Source organism: Erpetoichthys calabaricus, chromosome 16, assembly GCF_900747795.2.
Source record: "Erpetoichthys calabaricus chromosome 16, fErpCal1.3, whole genome shotgun sequence".
In the NCBI taxonomy this organism is placed as follows: Eukaryota; Metazoa; Chordata; class Cladistia; order Polypteriformes; family Polypteridae; genus Erpetoichthys; species Erpetoichthys calabaricus.
Window position 1 is genome coordinate 39370302 of NC_041409.2, and position 21378 is coordinate 39391679.

Genomic DNA, 21378 nt, shown 5'->3' on the forward strand with positions numbered 1-21378 from the left:
CTTGTACTGGTCCAGTTCCAAGGAAGGAAAGCACTTCTTATCCTAATGACTACAGACCAGTGCAATAAAGGTTCCACATCATGAAGACTTGAAAGAGAGAGGCTGGTCCAGAAGTATATGATTCCTCTTGTGAAAGACCACTTTACCCACTGTTTTTTGCCTGTCAGACAAAGATTGGAGTGGAGGATGCAACTATCTGCTCCACAAGGCTTTAGTTGCATTTTACAACATGCAAGAGGGCAGTGACGTTATTTTAATCCCAGTTCACAAACCAAATTATAGCTCATGCATCGAGCACCAATTTCTGGGAAAAGATAACGGATTGCCTGTCCAGCAGACTGCAATTTGTGAGGCACCATGACTGTGTGAACAATATTGTGAATACAACAAGGGACAGCCCTGTCTCCTTTTTTGATTACCTGCACACCTTGGACTAAAAATACAACAGCAGGTCATGTTACCTGCAGAAATTCTCTGATGGTTCTGCACTAATGGGGTGTATTGATAAGGAGGACGAGACAGTGTTTTCTGGAGCAAAGAGAATTATTTGTGACTTACCATTAGCAAAATTAAGGAACTGGTATTGACATTCACCACAAGTACCTGTGGGTCCACCTGAATGAGAGGCTAGACTGGTCTCATAACAAAGAGGAAAACCACATAAGAAAAGAGCAGAGTGCATTCTTTTTTTTTAAGACACAATATTATTTAATGTGGGTAGTGACATCCTTTACATGTTCAGCAACTCTGTAATGGCTTGTGTGATTTTCTACACTCTGGTGTGCTGGGGTGGTAATATCACTTTAAGAGAGGCCCACCAAATCTCCAAGCTAATTAAGAAATCAGGCTCAGTTGTAGGATGCACTCTGGACCTGCCCTTATGAAAAAGGCAGAACATTCTCTTTTGGCACACCCAACACCGAGGACTTTTAGCAAATGAGTTATTGAACAGATGTGACAAGAAATGGAACTGAGGCTAATTTATGTAATCGGCAATATGTCTTTATACTAGTTCACTGGGATTACTGTTATTCATAGTCAAATCAAATGTGTTCTTTTTAAATTCTTGTGTGTATTTAAGGGTGGTTGTTGTTATTTATTTCTAGATTTGGAAAAAGTTAAAGTTTTTTCTTTCTTTCTCTTTTCTTTGTTTTTCTCTAACCTCCCAACTGCACTACAGTAGGGTTTTACAAATTATACCTTTATTCAACAATTCTTTTAAATTACACAGCATTACTAACCTGTTTGAACCTTAATATTTATTTTCTGATGTTAGATGGGCTCTCACCACCACTAACTATGAACTTTCTTGGCCAAAGTACGGGAGCTTCTTTTAAAATCCAAACTATCTACTATTCTTCTTACACACCTGGACCGTGGCCTGTAAGCAACTCTAGGTCTGAAAGAGCCTCTGGGGAACAGTAAGGCTATATTAATAGATCTATCTGAGAGGGTTGCCTGCCTGAACTACAATTCCCACTAAACCCAGTAAGTAACAAAAGTGAACCAGTTGGAGTAAGATGCCTCCATTCTGAGGTATGGGGAACATATTGTCACAAATGGTGTTTCTCTCCTGCCATTCTGTTATTTTGGCAATCTGTCAGGGAAAGACACCAGCAACCACCCTCCCCCTAAACCTCTATTACTATCCTTATATATAATTTGATAGTATCCGTATGTATGGTGTTCGCGTCAATACCCTATATGTATGACGATGTATGGTGTTTGCGTCAATACCCCATATGTATGGTGTTCGCGTCAATACCTTGACTCAATACAAGTTAGAACCATGCAATGGGACTCTGCCTCTGTAGTTTGAACATAACGTGGCAAACGCGGACACAGTATTGCATGGCTGGCTAAGAATGTTTGAATACTACAGTTACGCTGCTGGACGTAATATAGTAAGTTGGTGTTGGTTCGAGCAGATAACAGTAAGTTCGGTTGGTTTTTGGAATGTTGGTTTGGTGGGGCGTACTTTCCAGAACTAACATTGTCGACTGACTTAAAACCTTCGACAGCTTCGGAACCGTAAGTAATTTAGAACGTATCGCCATTTGCTTGGTACGTCGAAATCTATCTTTGGGCAGTTTGGTTTTGGCATCCGTACTTCTGACATCTATTGGCAAACTGAGTAATGACGGCTGGGTATTAACAACAGTCACTGTTTAAATTTTAGCCAATCTCAGATCTAAAATGACCACGGCAACATAATTATTACTCCGACTCTGATTAGAGTCGTAAAATATGGTTTGTTTTGAAAATTTGTCTGCCGGAAAAAATCAAATGAGGTGCGCCAAAGAGCTGAGTTCACGTCTCGCAGCCCCGTTTAAACAGGAAGCTCTTCATTACGTCGACCGAAAAGGTCTATTTTAAGCACAAATCAGTGCCATGATAACAAAATTATTTCCAGGACTTAACAAAACAAATAATTCTTTGCAGAGAAAGTATGGATTTCACAAACGTAGAATTTGTAGCCTGATTCGATCGGGCTCCCAGTCGCTATCTCTTTATTATAAAAAAAAATCCTGGAAAGCAAAAGCAATGTGACGATACGTGATCTTCTCGGAAGTTCTCGGAAGACATTTAAAAGACCTGCGAGACAAAAGAGACTTGCCACGGATCATCTCGCGGGGACCGTAAACATGAGACTTGGTGGCAAGAGATTGTCCTAGGGCCGTAGCAAAAAGGACAGCGGCTGTACAGGCTTTAAAAAGATCGAAGGGCAGCGTGACAGCAGCTCCTCGCCCCCCTGACAGCGCGAGCAGCATTATACGTCCTGCAAGAAAGAATTTAACCACGCCTGGGGCCGGAAATAAAGGACAAGTATTGTTTTCACAACGTCATGCGAGACCAGGCAGTTATCCATCATTTAAAACAAGTCCACAGACATCTAACCTAGCAGTTGTTGGATTGCTTTTGGCAGACAAGCATCATGTGCTCCCAGCTCTTAAAACAACGACATGCGACAAGCAGAAGAGGCAGCTCGCAAGCAGCAAAAAGACAGCAAATGATCCAAAGGCATATCCTTAGCGTGCGTTCAGACGCCCCCCCCCCCCCCTTCACAACACGAGCAGCATTATATGTCTGGCAAAAAAGAGGTGTAACCACACACGGAGCCGGAAATAAAGGACAAGTATTGTTTTTACAAAAGTTTTTAAAGTAAAAGTGAAAATAATGCATATGTAACAATTCCCAAGAAAATAACAATCTCTTTAAATTGCAGATTGCCTGCCTAAGGTAAAGTCATCTCTGATGACTGGGGACATGGGAATGAGGGGTCCTTTCATCAGATTAGCGCTATTTCAGATGTGGAATGGCAAAATGGGGGAGGCAGCTTGATGAATGAGGTCTCCAGGACTTAAAACAAATCCAAATCATATAATGTGATATCATCTAATGTGAAATTCTACTTCCGTACTTCTAGAATTTTTATTTTTATACTGTATTGAGGATTTGTTCTGTTCTATGTATTGTACTATATTATATTGACCCCCTTCTTTTTGACACCGACTGCACGCCCAACCTACCTGGAAAGGGGTCTCTCTTTTAACTGCCTTTCCCAAGGTTTCTTCGATTTTTTCCCTACAAGGGTTTTTTTTTTGGGAGTTTTTTCTGGTCTTCTTAGAGGGTCAAGGCTGGGGGGCTGTCAGGAGGCAGGGCATGTTAAATCCCATTGCGGCACTTCTTGTGTGATTTTGGGCTATACAAAAAATAAATTGTATTGTATTGCATATCCGGTAAACCAAACACGGGGGTGGGCGAGCGAAGCGAGCAGGGGGCAGAGCCCCCTAGTGTTTCTTTAAATTGCCAAGAGATGGCGGAAGTGTCCAAGTATGAGAAGGCCGACCATAGACATAGAATTACTAAACGCCGCATGACCAGCACCATCGTACGTCAACGTCGCCACCACATTGCGAGTGGCACTGCTGTGGAGTGAAGTAATGGATAAAGATGCCTCACGCATGTTCTGCTTGGGATTGTACAAACCGCTGTACGCTCCAAACCAGATCCCGGGGAATTACATTTCATAGGTGAGGCTGAACAATTCTTTTGGTTATATTTCGCTATTAGAAAATCCCATTTTATAATCTTAGTACTCAAGGTCACCTTACAATAAAATTAAACAACATTAGTAAACTTAAAACAAGAGAATGATAAATCAAACATCAATAATTAGCAAACAAACAAGGATAACTGCCAGTAACAGTGCAAAATTCACAATTGGTATGCCAGTTTGAAAAGAAAAGTTTTGAGGGCAGTTTTAAAATGTGTTATTGAATTGAGCTGACATATATGAGCCGGAAGAGAATTCCTGAGTTCAGGAGCACTATGAGAGACGCTCGAGCTCCCACAGAACAGAGTCTGACGTGTGGTACAGAAAGTAGAGCTGCAGATGAGGATCTGAGTGAGGGAGAGGGGTGTCAGTCTGTAGGAGATCACTGAGGTTGTGGAGAGCTTTAAATATTAAGAGCGGTATTTTGCATTGTATTCTGTAGTTAACAGGGAGCCAGTGAAGCTGAGAGAGAATAGGTGTAATATGTTCAGTGGATTTAGAACAGCAGGTTATTATCCTGGCAGCAGAATTTTGAAGAAGTTGTAAGTGATGGATAAGTTTTTGTGGGATGTCAGATAGAAGAGCATTACAGTAATCTATATGTGAGGTGACTCGGGCATTAATCAATACTTCAGTACTGTGTTGCGTAAGAACAGCACAAAGTCTAGAAATGTTTCGGAGATGGAAGAAGGCAGTCCACGAAATGTTACTTATATGGGAGGAATTATTTAATAATAATAATAATAATTATTAGTAGTATTATTTAATAATTGCCTTTATTAGTGTATAAATGGATATAAAAAATTACATTTAAACGATTCGCCAAAATCTGTTGTATGTAAATGATACTGTTTTAAAACGTTATTGTTTTTTCATCAGAAAACCCAGTTTCCACATCTATATGTATTAGTTTAAATGGCACTTTTACCACTCGCAATAGGGCGGACGCGCTGACGTATCGTGTCGACTGGGCAATACAGTGAATGCGGCGTCTATCTATATATCTATATTTTCAACGTAGTGTAAATAAAGTAAATTCATCTCACTGTGGTGTGTATTCCGTACATAATACCATGTAACACATTATAATTCTCCTGCTTTACGCAAATATACCCATGCCACCGAAAAAAAGACGTACAATTCCACAGTCCACTTCAGATGCCAGAGAAAAGTCTATTTCAAGGGCGTCTCAAACGCCACAGCAGACACAATCCAAAGTGGACGAGCTTACAATAAAATGTGAATCAGAAAACTGTTTGTTCTATTTATATGTTCAGTTTCTTTCATTTGGGAAATTCACCGTTATAGATTCGCGGGCAATGCCGGGTACTCTTGCTTGTATTATATATATTTATGTATATAAAGAACCTGATTATAGATTTGTTACAAAAAGCAACAATTTTTTTATTCCCATTTGTTCTTTTTTTAGTTTGTTCTTTGAGAAATGCCATAGAACCAATCATGTTGCTAACTTCTACAGCAGTAACCACCATCTCCTTAAGTTTCTTTTTTTCCTTCAACAGTGTTACATACTTGTACACTTAGGAAGGTGATCAAGACTAAATATTCTAACTGACTGGTCATTTCTGTGTCTCCAATATATTTGTATGGGCTTTAGCCCTATCTGATAATAAGGTTTCACCCAATGATTAATAGCAGAGTATAATCTATCCCCATGTACTTTACTAACCATTAAAGTCTTCAGAGAAGCTCCTTTTTCTTTAAAAGCCCCTGGCTCCTTAAACATTTGGCCTGTTTTGCTTCCAGCAGCTAGGCTACCAGAATCCATGTTGTTTTTTTTGTTAAAGGCCACATCATTGTTTTCCACCTTGATGACATTCTCAGGACAGGAGAGCTCAGTCACTCTGGCATCTAGCACACTTTCCTAGGAAATTTATAACAAAATGAACAAATATTAAATGACTGAACTGTTAGGTTAATTATTCTAAATATTACAAACACATACAAATCAAAACAAACTAAATAAACTCAAAAAAATACATGAATTATTAAGAAAACATTACATTCCTTATTTTTAAATGTGGACAAAAATAGTCCAACACGTGATTAATATAGACTACTAATTTTTTCCAAATTGCTTTGTTTTGGCATAGATCAGATGTGAAAATGACAAGCATTATCTCATTTTAGTAAGAACATGGCTGTCATTAGTAATTGCTCTTTGTGGCTGAGAAGGATTATGATAATTCATTCATACACTGCCAGCAAGTATCATAATTTTATTTAATTAGCCATTAATAGCTATTAATTATTTGTACAATAAAATGCAATGTTTCTACAGTTCCTCAGACGAACATTGAACTCTCTCTTTTCTCTTCCAAAATGGAATCTGGACAATTTTTTTTTTTACTGGGGTAATGCTACTTTGACAGGCTGAAGGAAATGGGAAACACGGGAATCACTGGGAAAGTTAGCACTAGAGAATTTCCCGCCAGCAGCTATCTGTTTGACAATATAGATGAGTTATGTGAACATAGAGAGTTCTGATGAAACACTGAAATCTGACTTCACTTTGTTATAAACATAATAAAGATATAATACTCAGATCTAACAGAACTGCCATTTTGTAGTTGTGCTCTATTTACTATGATAAGACAAAAAAAAACTGGTTAATGTGTAACTCAAAAATAAAAAAATCAGTAAAGGCAGATAACAACTGAACAATGTAAAACGGGAGTTGTGGCCACTGATGACTTATCTTGGCTGCAGCAATTCTAACACAAAATATTCCACTTTTATTTAGGTAGCTAATTTTGTATTAGGCATAATTTAAACATAAAATGACTAACAAATTGTACTACATAACTGAACTGCAATACATAATCTCAAAACACAACAAGAATGAATACTATATCCTGTGATAGGTATGATGACATCCTAGTATAGTATCCCTTGCATTTATACCTTTTCTTGTAGTAAAGATGATTTTAACACCAAGTTTGTAGGAATCTGTTTATTCACCCTGCCTACAAGCAAAAAACCAGTATGTTTAATGAGACTGTTTCCCAAAAAATATGCATATAGCCAATCAGAAGGCATATAGACAATCAGAGCCAATTAGAGTTAATTGGCAAATAAACATACTTGAAGGCCAGTGCCTGGAAGTCAGTGTAAGACTTGAGCAGCTATTTTTTCCTTTTAGTATTTAGAATAAGAACCAGATCATGTCAGTCAATTTAATTTGACAGTAATTTGAACATGTCTCTATAGTGTCAAAACATACCTAACTTTATTAGTTTGGTTATGCACTTTACTTACTATACATTGGTATAGAATTTATGATGTGTTACAAACTTAAGAAACAAAAATTAGGAGAGGACTACCAGTGAATAAGGGTATCCACTGATCCATGCCAACAAGATAGTAACTGTTAATAACAAGGCAAACCAAATTCAGTTGTTAAAGGTTCTATCGATTTCACTATAAAGTGTATATTTTATGAGGTTTGGAATCTGGCCACGTGATACTGGACAAAGCTTGGAGAAAAAAATGTAACAACATTGAAAAACAATTTAATTGCGAGTTCTGAATTGCAATGCGATGTATTTTGATAAACACATTTCACATTTCTTTTATGGCTTACTTGAAGTTACTTGCACTGTTAAAAGTGGCAATATTAACGCCCAATAAAAGATACAATCAAATAACATACCATCCACTGCCAGTAAAGAGGTTCCAACTGTTTCCATTCTAGATAGCTCTCCAGAAGGACCATATCAGCATCAAGCTGTTTTGACATCTAAAAAACAGATTGAGAAATGCATGAATCTTGATTTTTATTTATGTTATAGTTTACTGGAATAAACTTTAAATTTATGGACCAAATGTCAAACCACTGAATATAACGCAATTCCCAACTCAAAAGGATGGTCTGTAAAACCAAAAATTCAAAAACTATAGCCATTCAGATTTGGGTGTGATGCAGCCTAGGGTTAATGATGAAGCCACTAGTATCTCATCAAATGGTGGGTATCTCATCAAATTGCAACAAAGTCATCAATCCTTCACCCGTAGAACCCACAAATTTTGTGATTTCATAAAGTGTTGTTACAAATTTCTGTGTTTTTGAAAATTAGAGGTATGGCCAGCTTTTGCATTACTCTGCCTATAAAAATGAGAATAAAAAAACCCTATACATCAGTCTTTTTGAATGAAGTATTATAAAAACATTTACAACATTTGCAAACAATTGAAGTATTTAGTTTATGTTGGTAATATTGCTGTCATGTGAGTTATTTTATTATTAAAAACATAAAAAGTAGAAATCATTCTTTGCATTTTCAGCATTTTAAGAAGTTAACTTAACATCTGAGAACATCAATTTAAAAATGAGCAAAAATAAATTTGATTTATTTCTTGCAAAATATTCATCTCGAGGATGTGTTCCTGACCTTGCCTTCTGTCCAGTGCGGCTAGGACAAGCTGCAAAACGTCACAACCATGTACTGGATCATATAGGATTTGTGATGCATAGACAGATACATGAAGCAAATATTACATAGAGTATATAAACATGAATTCAAAATCCACTTACTATAGTTTACTCCACAAAAAAAGCATTAACATGTTTCTCACATTAGGAGTGAGTGGTGTACTGGTTGATCTAGTACACCAGATTAATTGTTCTTCAGGTTAGGATTTCATGAAAATCATTTTACTGGTACACTATAAAGCAGTGGAAAACTTGTGAACACAAACAAAATGTACAACACAAAATGTGCAAATATTGCAAAACAGACTGGCATTACCCATTCTGAACTAGCTGGAACACAGGTCCTTGGCTTAGCAAACTACTGACAGACACACCTATTATCAGCTTCTTTCTGACTGGGACATTCTTTGATCAATTTACCAGATATGCCACAGAGGCTGCATTGCAATCTCCCAGGGACACCCTAAACATGGCTCTGTGAGGCACCACCTAAATAACTGTTCAGAGACAAACAAGCCTAACCTAAGGATGTGTAGTACTAATGGACAAAATCTCACTCCAACTGACAACCGAAAAAGGATGGGCTTATGTGCACCCAAGAAACCAATGGCAAGGCCTCTATGCATTTCTTGAAAAACCCTTGCAAAACAAACATCAGGGCACTTCTTTAAGACAAAACTGATAATAAATTAACCAAATAATCAATTCCCTTTTCTACAATTTACAAAAGAAATAGGAATGTGACTATTGTTGGCCTGCAAGTATCTTGAAGTTAATGTTTTTGTACATGGCATTGTATGTTAATTATGTACCATCAAGTGATCCCAACCCTGTAGATATACAGTATTACCCACTGTGCAGTTCATCCTCATCTATGAGTAGATGCTAACAGGAAGGACAGGAAAAAAAGATAACTTTTGCTGTATTTACTTGGAAGTGTAGCATGAGTGAATGAGTCAAAACCTGCGCCTTTGTCAGTTTGAAAGAGATAAATGACTGCTATTGAATCTACCTTAGTAACAGAGCATGTGAAAGGCAGCCTCTTTGATTTTTATAACTATTTTTTGGCCACACTTCCCTTCTGTGAATAGTTATGGAGCACTTACCCTAGTAATGAGGTGGTGTTAAAGTTTACTCAAGTAAGGTATGGTTACACAGCTGCACAGGTGTGCGTGTGTGAGGTACACACAGGGCTTGGAGTACTACAAGGCCAATACATATGACTTGGCAGGAGAAGAAAACAGCTTAGAGCTAGTATGACACTGAATAAAGGTGAAGAGAAAGGTAACAATAAAGAAGACAAAAGGCCTGGATTGCATGGGGCATTAAATAAGGCATAGTAAAGATAAGAATCATGCAAGTGGGCATAATTAATTAGTAGTACATTTGTCATTTGTTAAAAACATATGCCAGAGTTAAAAGTATAGTTCCTCCCCCACACTATGCAACTCTTCAATTCCACCATGGGGGTTAAACGTTAACATTATACAAAGTTACTGTCTGTTATACCTGTATTTTTATGACTCTTTAATTTAATATTGTTTTTATCAGTATGCTGCTGCTAGAGTATGTGAATTTCCCCTTGGGATTAATAAGGTATCTATCTATCTATCTATCTATCTATCTATCTATCTATCTATCTATCTATCTATCTATCTATCTATCTATCTATCTATCTATCTATCTATCTATCTATCTATCTAATAAATGTGACAAGTGACATTTCCTCCACCAAAATGACAGCAAATAAATAATTTAAAAAGGAGTCAGTCACTTGTGACAAGAAAGTAAACTTATAAATTTAACACAGTACTGGCTTTCTTCCTTCTTCTGCTGTGTCTGCTACAACAGAATACACAGGCTAAGCACCCCTAATCTGACATGCCTGGGCCAGAAGTATTTCAGATTTTGGATATTTTCGGCTTTTGGAATACCTGCAAATGCATAAACAGACATCTTGCGGATGAGACACAAGCTTAAACACAAAATTTGTTTCATGTAAACCTTATACGTACATAGCCTGAAATAATTATGTGCAAAGAAGCATCAGCATAATAGTTGTATCAGCTGTTAAATAACAAACAGCAGGCTTTCAGTCTCCACCTAACATCCTGTGTTTTAAGTTAACAATACACAGAGAATAAGCAAAAAATACAGTGAGTAAATGACGTAGGTCTGGTGCCTTCTAAACTGCAACTCACAGTACTTTTGAATAGTGTTGCTGATTCCTTCTCCCACACAGCAGTTTGTCAGAGCTCTCGTGCTTTTTCAAATTTGGAAAAATACCCAGCTCATGTGTTATTCACATCCGCTCAACAGTAAAGAAAATGACAGGGGACGTTGGCAGAGTCGCACATGGGCAAGTGAATTCAGGTGTGAAATTTTCCACTTGACGTGTCATGTCAGCATTTAAGAGATTTTGGATTTTGGAGCATTTCAGATTAGGAATACTCAATCTGTAGACCTAATGGTACTCAAAAAGTTGGAATGCAAAATTGATTTTCAGGGAGGAGTAAGAAAAGAAAATTATCATAGCATGAAACACAATTTTACACAGTGTGTCCAAAGTATCCTTCTCACTTTAAAAATATTATCATGGCAATGAATTTATGTTAATTTTAAATATTGTGGAAATTTACCCTTTTTAAGAGTGATGAGAATGTTAAGAGGAACAATTTAGTCTTTTTAAAATGAAGTATTAAGTTTGTTGTAACTTATTTCCACCTTACATGGAAAACTCCACTTTCTAACAACAAGTAAAGATTCTGGTTTTCTGAATGAAAGTGATACTTTATTAAACTTGTTTTAGTCCATAAAGTTTGTGGGGTGTTAAGAAACAACCCTAGAAGAAACACAAGACCATCACAGGGCACATAAACACCGACACTCACACATGGTCAGGTTTGGAGATGACAGTCAACCTAAGGCCTCCAACATTCTTCCACAGACGACCATTCAGACGTTTATGCTTTTGTAGTTTGCACATGCATATTTCTGTTTTTGGGTAGCCTATTTGTATTTTGTCTGCACATGGATGGAAATGTTTGGAGGAGTGTGGACAGCCGTTTGGACAAGTGTGCTCATTTGGGCATGAGTGCAGACCTGTGCACAAGAAAAATATTAATTGGTGTTAATTGTCAAATGATTTAGGAAATGCGAGAAAACTGAATTAACCACAGAAAGCCCGTAACGGAAGAACATGCAAACTCTTCATCAAAAGTGAGCAGGCCAGGAACTGAACCCAAGGCTTTACTGCAAAAAAGCAGCAGTGGTAACAACAGCTCCACTCTAGCATTTTACATATAATAATATCTTATATAACGTGGATTACAGAATTTAACAGGAGTGTAGCTTTCATTTGAAACAAAGCCAATCAATGACAATACTGTTTATTTTAGCAAAGCAGCCTTCACAGCAATAAGCAGTGCAGATAAATGTACTCTGATGGCTTGCATATATTTCTTGTTTATTCACTTTTCATGACTGAGTGTTTTTCTCCCCATGATAGATGGAGGCAATTTATGCTTCAGACTTGTGGGTCATTGCTTGATGTTACTTCATGAACTATTCATCACAACACACTTCATGTATCCTTTTCGATTAGCTGTGGATTTCAATGAACAGGCACCACGCTCAGAATTTTTAATAAATTATCGACATTCTACAGTGCCTCCACATGATCAGTTTATAAATGATGAATTCAAGAATATTAGATGGCATTTAATTTTAAGAGTAGAATTTAACTAAAATAGTAAAATAGAAAATTGCCAAAACATTAGCCTTTATGGACTTTGGAGTTTCATGCACATTGCCTTTTAAAATTTCAGTGAGTAATATTTTAAAACTGCAGCAAATAGCAAGGAAATTTCAGCAGCGGTCACAAGAGCTCAATAAGGATAAAAATTCCCTGATAAGGTACTTAAAAACTAATTATGAAAGGCTTAAATGTGCCAGTCAGGGATGGACTGTGACACTGAAGAATGGTCTTGAATCCAAGAGGAGTCCTTTGATAAAGCCACCCATTTACAGTTAAAATGCTGCTGACAATAAATCCTTCCAGAAAAAGAAATATTTTTATTAGAAAAGCACCCCTAAGAATGGAAGCACATTGTGAAGCCACAACCTGCTTGAATGACAAAAAAACACTTTTTTTGTAATACAGTTAGATAGATAGAAAGATCAACCTCATCTTAAGAAATAGTCTTCATATAACAAAAAAGATGAACCTTGGAATCTCAAAGCAGTAAAGTCAATGTTACTCCTTAATCGTCAGTTACATATCCAACTTACACTCAAAACTGATGGTATAAAGTTGAAGGCTTAATCCAGATTAATTGAGGCAAAGATCCAAAATATATCCTAGTGGCTCCTGTGTCCAAGGCGAGAACCAGCCCTGTATAAGATGCAACTAATTTGCAGGGAAAACATACCCCATCTGACCAAGTCACCAGTGGAAGTTTAACTTAATTTTATTTGCAAATTATTTTTCACAACATTAGTCTCACAAAGCCAGATGTACAGTATAATATAAATGTCTAGAGACATACATGACTGAGTTTTGTTTAAAACTAGGTGGGAAGAAATTGACTGTTCACTGAATGTCATGTTTCTAAACCAATCTAACACCACCTAAAGTTGACGTTCAGAGTAGGTGTTCTCATTAACCTGGTCCGACAGAGAGAAGCTTCTGATTACAATAAACTGTCAACAGTCAAAAAGCCTCCTAAACAGACCCCAATTAAACATATAAATGTGTATCACATGTGCAGAGAGCACATTGCATGTGTTAAAAATGAGCATAACCCGTTAGAAGGGAAAATCCTTTCTGTAAGAACAGACTACAGTGGTAAAAATGAACGATACATTGTCACAGGTGTTGTGTGCACTCTCTGTTGTTCACAGCTATGGCAATGGTGTTGGAGTCAAAGTAAACTGAAAGAAATGATGCATTTGAAGTAAACGATGCATCACAGCCCATCAAAAAGACCGACGATGAGAGAGCTGTCTCTTGCCATTTTTTTCCCCAACCATGGTGGAGGAAGAGAAGACCACCTCTCTTATTGTCATATTTAGACTGGCATGCTGCCTGTTTCTGACACTCTATTCAAAGGCTATGTGATATCAAAGACCAAGTCGAACAGAACACAAGACAGAGAGCCACCTATGGATGTAAGATGAACTGCTACTTAGGTTGTAAGGGTAGATTTGTTACCACTCATTTTACTTTATTTATTATTTGAGGCATATTACCTATACTATAGATTTCATTCAATGTGTAGCTCTTTCTCCTGCCTGTTCTTTAACTCAGACTGCCTGAGGTTCTGATGTACAGATGTAAGGGGAGAGGAAGTGTTAAACTACAGTAGCTGACAGTTTAGTAAGAGTATGGGATTTGAAACATTTTGCTAAGATCTAGTGTACATAACAAACCGTATAAAGGAGAACACCACAAAACAATTGGCAAGCCAGATAATCAGACATGATGAGATGAACCCTGAATGAGAACATCTCACATCATTGTTTCCCACATCACACTGACAATACTATGGTTTTGTGCTTTAAAACATGTCATATTGTAAACCCATAACCAAGATATGAAAAATATTGGGCAATCTGTGGCAACTCAGAAAGAGTTACACACTAACAGTGGATGAGATTGGAAAGACTGTGAAGACAACAAATGTGTCCAGGTGCTTCACCAGTAGCAGCTTTATGGGAAAGTGACAAAGAGAAAAAAAACACACGACGTCTCAGCTACAGTGTGCCAGAAGGTACATGGGAAACAATGAAGTCATTTGGAAGAAAGTTTTATGGTCTGATGAAACCAAAATTGTGCTTTCTAGTCATGTTATAATGCAAAATCACAGCATCCCCACTGTGAGACATGCTTGAGGCAGCATCAGGCTATGAGGATGCCTTTCTGCAGCAGGCCCTGGAAGGAGTGTGAAGGTAAAATTAATTCAGCAAACTATAGGGAAATCCTATATGGTAAACCTGATGTAGCCTGCAAGAATCTGCACTTTGGGAGACGATTTATTTTCCAGCAAGACAACGACCCCAAGCATAAGGCTAATTAAAAGCAACAATCCTTATGTCATGGTGTGGCTAAGTCAGAGTCCAGGACTCTCACTTATAAAAGTTTGCATGGATTCAAGCATGATAATTTGGGTATGCCAAAAAACAGAAAAAGATGTATGCCAAAATAGAACCCAATTTATAAAACCTATTTTATATACATTTCTAAGCATTTTACCCCATATTCTAAATGTGCATATGTGAACGCAATTCAAGACACACCCGGTTGCCACTCTGAAACAAGCATATATGGACTATGCTAAACAATCTCGTACATATGCAATTAAAATGCTGCCGACCTTCATTTGCTGGTGGAGCTGCCTCCCTCCCGAATCACCTGCATTCTTAGAAGTCCTATGCTGTGCTTCACAACTAAGCATGCAAGTGCAAGTGCAGCATTCTCTCTAGGTGCCCTTATTATAGTATGAGTGCAACCAATTGCTCTGATTATGTTAGGAAAACTGAACACTGCTGCAAATTGCGTGTTTAGAAAGCTGTTATGTTTTATGTAGCCTCCCACCTTATGAAAACTGTAAGTTAGCACCTCATCAGTCGTTTAATGGCTTTCAGTACAGCGGGAATGAGGGTGTGATGTCCGGCTGAGGTATTCCTGACCTGTAAGCCAGTTCCCTGAGAAATGACAATAGGTTACCTGTATAAATTAACAAAAAAAAGAACAAAGTTCTTCACTGCAAATACGCTGCATTAGTCCTCTTAAAAAGAAACTATAGTCGGAACATCATAGTCATCACATTTCAGGTTTAATGTTTGTTACATAAATGCAAATTATAACAACAACTCAGTGGTATGAATTATTATGCACATTACTTGTGTTTAGTTGGTTTGACTGAATTTCCCTGCTTGATAAAAGGTGTCGTCATTTCCCATAGTCTCAGAAATGTTGCATACGCATGGGTCAGAGTTGCTGTAAACATACACAAGTTCCCCCATCAAGATGGCTCTGTACATTTGCAACAAGAAAAAAACCTGATTTAACTTTGTCCACATTTACAACAAGCACACAACACTGTTATGCTGATGACACTCAGCTATCTCACTAGCAAACCTACTGCTTCCTTTCCACCCTCCTCACTTATTGATTGCAGAGCAGAAATCAAATCCTGGTTTTCTTTAAATTTTCTTAAATTCAATAGTGACAAAACTGAGGTTCTCCTCATTGGTACAAAATCAACGTTAGCCAAAACTGATAATTTTTCATTTGTTACTGATAATTCCTCTGTCTCCCCTTCCCCACAGGTTAAGAGTCTGGGTGTCATCCTTGACAGTACTTTATCGTTTCAGTCCCACATCAGTAACATCTCCCAGTCTGCATATTTACACTTGCGTAACATTAATCGTATTCACCCCTCCCTGACTCCCCACACCACTGCTATCCTTGTTCATCGCCTTGTCACTTCTCGTCTGGATCATTGCAGTTCCCTTTTTTTTTTTTGGTCTTTCTTGCAAATCTCTTTATAAGCTTCAACTGGTCCAGAATTCAGCTGCCCGCATCATTACCAGAACCCCCTCTATTCACCATATCACTCCCATTTTGTAGCAGCTTCATTGGCTTCCAGTTAAGTTCCGCATTCAATTCAAAATTCTTCTGTTAACTTTTAAGGCTATCCACAACCTTGCCTCTCCAAATCTGTCTGACTTCCTCCATGCCATTCCTTCCCACACCCTTAGATCTTCTTCCTCCATCCACTTGACTGTCTCCTTTGTCCGTCTTACCACTATGGGGAGCAGAGCATTCAGTTGCTCTGCTCCCCAGCTCTGGAACTCACTATCATCTGAGCTTAGGAATATTGAATCATTTTCACTTTTTAAATCTAAACTTAAAACTAATTTGTTTAAGACTGATTTTTCTCTTTGATTACAATTGCTCTGTCTGATTTAATTTTTGTATTTTAGTTTTGTTTATAATCTGTGTTTTATCTATCGTTCAGTGTTCTCGAGTGTTTAGAAAGGCGCCTACAAATAAATGTATTATTATTATTATTATTACAACAGCATATAATGTAAATTTACTAAAACACATGCAGGATGCAATGCCTTAACTGCATCTGAACATTTTAAAAGCTGAAGTCTTAAGCTGTACATCTTTCCAAAAAATATTCAAGCTTTATCAAAACACATTTTCCTCTTGAAAACCTAAAGTCTAATATTTTCATGAAAACAAGGGATCCTAGCATATCTACTATGTAATAAAAAATAAGTTGTGTGTGTCCAGTACCTCAGAGCACTCTGATTGGTCAATCGGTCTTTGACATGACAAAAGAGGAAGTGCAAATGTGTGACAAACAAGGAGGAGTAAATGCACATGATGCATGCTGACAGAGTTGCCTTCAAAGATGGCAAGTATAAAAGTGGACAGGAGGCAAAAAGTGGTGTCTAGAAAATAATGACACGATGAGCGTGAAAACAAGACCTAACAGGAGCACACTCAAGAGATGGAGTGCCGGTGAGGAGATTTTCACACACATGTGAATACAGAGGAAAGGTACTGGAAGTACACATAGAGCAAGAGATAGCACTTTTTTTTTTTTTAAATTATTCTGTTACAGGTCTTTGACAGGTACCGTGGCGAGCATAAAATATAGTTTAACAAATACAGTATTACAATGCTATAGTGAGGTGTGCATATATTTCTCTTTATTACAAGTAATTGTTTGCATTTCCTAGAACATTCATGCAACAAGTTGCCTTGCAACAAAAGTTAGGAACTGATGTCTTAATTGGTACAATTCAGAACCATTGGGAAAAATACTTCTGGGGTTAAAAGAGGGTAGTGCTGCTATGAGACCACCTTTGGTTCACTGTCATGCACTGCAGGAAGCCTGGGAGAGAGAGGTCACAAATGAACCAGAGTATCTTTGCTAAAGGAATATTAGTTGTTAAGGAACAGACTACTTAATGAGCTGAAAGGTCAAGCTAACCTACGAAGCAGACAGAAAATCCCTTCGACGGAGTAAAATTCACAGGGAACAGTGGGGACATAATCACAATTTTCTCATGAACTAAAGTTCCATTACCTTTCTTACCTGTGATATGCTACCATTTTGTTTCAGTTCTGTGCAGTTGCAAAGAGGGGTGTTGACAGGGAATGTTAAAATGCACTTGTTCAGATTTTTTTAATATATTCCAAAATGTACAGTACAACACTGTGATGAAACAATTATTCTTTATTTAAGTAAAAACTCACCACAGACAGCTCTTCAGGATCTTTAATTAATCTTATTTCCTTAAGAGAGAGATGGCTCAAAGAAGTGTCACTATGACATCCTCCTGTGTAAGCATGGATCTGAAACAAAATAATTTGGAAATCCAATTGCTTTCATCCATGTTCAAATACATAGTATTTTGTTAGTTTATCATTAACACTGGCATGCTATAATAATAAAAATAACTATAAGAAAAGAATAACCTGTCAAAGAACAATTTTTTAGGCAAAGCTTTTCACTTTATAAAAATGTTCTAAGCAAATTATATGCTGTCAAAAATCTTATTGCAGCTGTAGGTAGTGTGGGTGGACCAATGTGTCTCAATTTCTTACTGACCAGACTACTGACCTTGCTGATGGCATAATGCTGCAGGCAGTTTTGTCCTTTCAAAAGAGAATTAAATCTATCTAACGCAAATACACGTACATATTTTATATATATATATATATATATATATACACACATATACACACACACACACACTTATATATACAAATATAAACATATACAGGTATGTAAAATGCAAATGTTTGTAATGCAACTACTTGCAAACTAATGTGGCTTGAAACTTGATCTTGGTCATAATCAAAAACTTATGACCTGATATGTTCTGAAAATTTTAAAAAATGTAGGTAGCAGAAAGTTAGTGGGCATTTTACTGGTGGTTAGAAACATTTATTGTAAATAAAGAATGCTAACTGCAAGCTCAACTATTGATAATCCCCCATCAGAATTCATAATCAAGTGAAAGTTCTTATGTTTGTAATACGATCATCTTCTTCCATATCTTTCTGTCCTCTGCATCTTGCTCTGTTACACCCATCACCTGCATGTCCTCTCTCACCACATCCATAAACCTCCTCATAGGCCTTCCTCTTTTCCTCTTTCCTGGCAGCTCTATCCTTAGCATCCTTCTCCCAATATACCCAGCATATCTCCTCTGCACATGTCCAAACCAGCACAATCTCACCTCTCTGACTTTGTCTCCCAACAGTCCAACTTGAGCTGACCCTCTAATGTACTCATTTCTAATCCTGTCCATCCTCGTCACACCCAATGCAAATCTTAGCATCTTTAACTCTGCTCCCTCCGGCTCTTTCTCCTGCTTTCTGGTCAGTGCCACCGTCTCCAACCGATATAACACAGCTGGTCTCACTACCGTCCTGTAGACCTTCCCTTTCACTCTTGCTGATACCCGTCTATCACAAATCACTCCTGACACTCTTCTCCACCCATTCCTCCCTGCCTGCAATCTCTTTATCACCTCTCTTCCACAATCCCCATTACTCTGTAATGTTGATCCCAAGTATTTAAATTCATCCACCTTCGCCAACTCTACTACCTGCATCCTCACCATTCCACTGACCTCCCTCTCATTCACACACATGTATTGTCTTGTTCCTACTGACCTTCATTCCTCTCCTCTCTAGGGCATATCTCCACCTCTCCAGGGTCTCCTCAACCTGCTCCCTACTATCGCGGGGACTCCTGTCTAATCTCATCTGTCAACCTGTCCATCACCATTGCAAATAAGAAAGGGCTCAGAGCCGATCCCTGATGTAATCCCACCTCCAACTTGAATGCATTCGTCACTCCTACCGCAGACCTCACCACTGTCACACTTCCCTCGTACATACAGTATCCTGTACAACTCTTACATACTTCTCTGCCACTCCTGACTTCCTCATACAATACCACAGCTCCTCTCGAGGCACTCTGTCATATGTTTTCTCCAGGTCCACAAAGACACAAAGACTCCTTCTGGCCTTCTCTAAACTTCTCCATCAACATCCTCAGAGCAAACATTGCATCTGTGGTGCTCTTTCTTGGCATTAAACCATACTGCTGCACACTAATCATCACCTCAATTCTTAACCTAGCTAGGTAAAAATCAAACAAATAATCCTGATAATAAAAATCAAATGTGTTCAAAAGAATTACTTATGAACACATTGAAATCACTTTAGGTTTTTTTTTGTCTAGCACCTGCTGACTCACTGGTATGAGAAAATCCCAACATATAACATATCGTTCAACGAGTCTTGATATCTAGTTTTGCGTGGCTTTCAGCTTTTTAGTGTTTCCCCTTAGCTTTAGCACTCAAGACCCAATAAATCATCATTTTTAAATCATTTTTGAACCATATTCTGTGCAGGAAATTAAACCCTTGCGGTAAACAGTAAATCAATACGTGTCTTGAGCAAAACTGATCAGAAGGACTAGAAGTTGTGTGTGCCACATCAACCATTCCCAGTGGTGCACCCCATAATAAGATAACAGGGTTCAAAGTTACTCCTTTTCACAAAACATTGAAAAAATGGCAACTGCTAATATAAATATAAGGATTGTCATTTTATGCCATTTCTAGTCTGCTGATCACAAATATGACATTTTGATGTTTGATTCTTTATGAGTGGTCCTAGTCCTCGAACAGCCACTCCCAGAAGATTAAAAATTACAACTTTCAAACATAAACAGGTGGGGAATTGTTTTAGACTATTTTAAGGTCAGTGATTACTATCTAGCCCTCTATGGACCTCTATCAGAGGGTGACAAATGACAAATTTCTATTACAATTTAGAATATTTAAATTTAAACATTAAAATGAAGTACACATTTTAATATTTGATGCCTCTACCCTTGTTTATTGTGTAGTTTCATCTCACAAATTAAATCATTAATTTTCTTATGAACACCCTGAAATCAGACTTTTTGCTTGATGAAAAAGGTGAAGACCTTCCAAAGGCACTTTCCTTATACAGAAGCGCAGCCATCTCTTCCTGGGAGGCAAGAAGAATCCGCCACTGAAAGCATAACTGGCCTTGTAACCACTGGAGATGCCTGATGTCTTTATCAAGTTGTCCTGTCATGACTGAATCATCCGAGTTTTCCTCTGGACAGAAAGTGTATGCCAGTGAATGGTAGCACTGCTATGATGAAAAGCAAGGAACAGTAAAGAAAAAAAAAAGGAACAGTGTTAGGTCATATGGGCTACAGAAAAACAGCAGCCAAACAACAAATTCTGCATATATTCATATTCTAATACAGGATTGCGTGAGTCCTGAATCTATCCCACCAACATCACATACATCAAGACTTAGTGTAACAGGACAGAGCAACTCATAATGGCCCTATATACACTCACCAATTAATTTAACCTGCATATCTTTGGGATGTGGGCGGAAATCAGAACATCTTGGTAAAACTCGTCCTAGCACAAGAATAAGCAATCCACACACAGAGACAGACCAGGCAGTGATTTGCACCCAGGACAACGGGACTGTAAACCATGTGAGCCAAAGAAGTGACATGAAATGCAGAGGGAGGAAATTAGTTTAAAGAAAATTATCCATTTTTGAATGTAACAAATGAAAATGTTCTAAATAACCATATAGATGGCTCAAAAATGTTCTACTCTAGAAAAAAAAATACACGATACTCTAGTAGAGGCAATCAATTCCTTGGGATGTGGCATAACTAGAAATAGAGATAATACTAATGGAAAAGGAAACTCAGTCCACTACAATACATATCAGAACAGGAATGAGGACAGTACATTTCAGGCCTCA

General features: G+C 37.7%; 1 protein-coding gene across 1 annotated transcript in view; it reads right to left on the reverse strand.

The window, feature by feature from the left end:
* Positions 1-21378, reverse strand: part of tedc1 (tubulin epsilon and delta complex 1) — a 429152-nt gene that overhangs the window by 362798 nt on the left and 44976 nt on the right. The window contains exon 4 of the mRNA XM_051920094.1: positions 19320-20739. Within this exon, the coding sequence (XP_051776054.1) occupies positions 20479-20739 (261 nt within the window). The 3' untranslated portion in view covers positions 19320-20478. The remainder of the gene's footprint in view (positions 1-19319; positions 20740-21378) is intronic.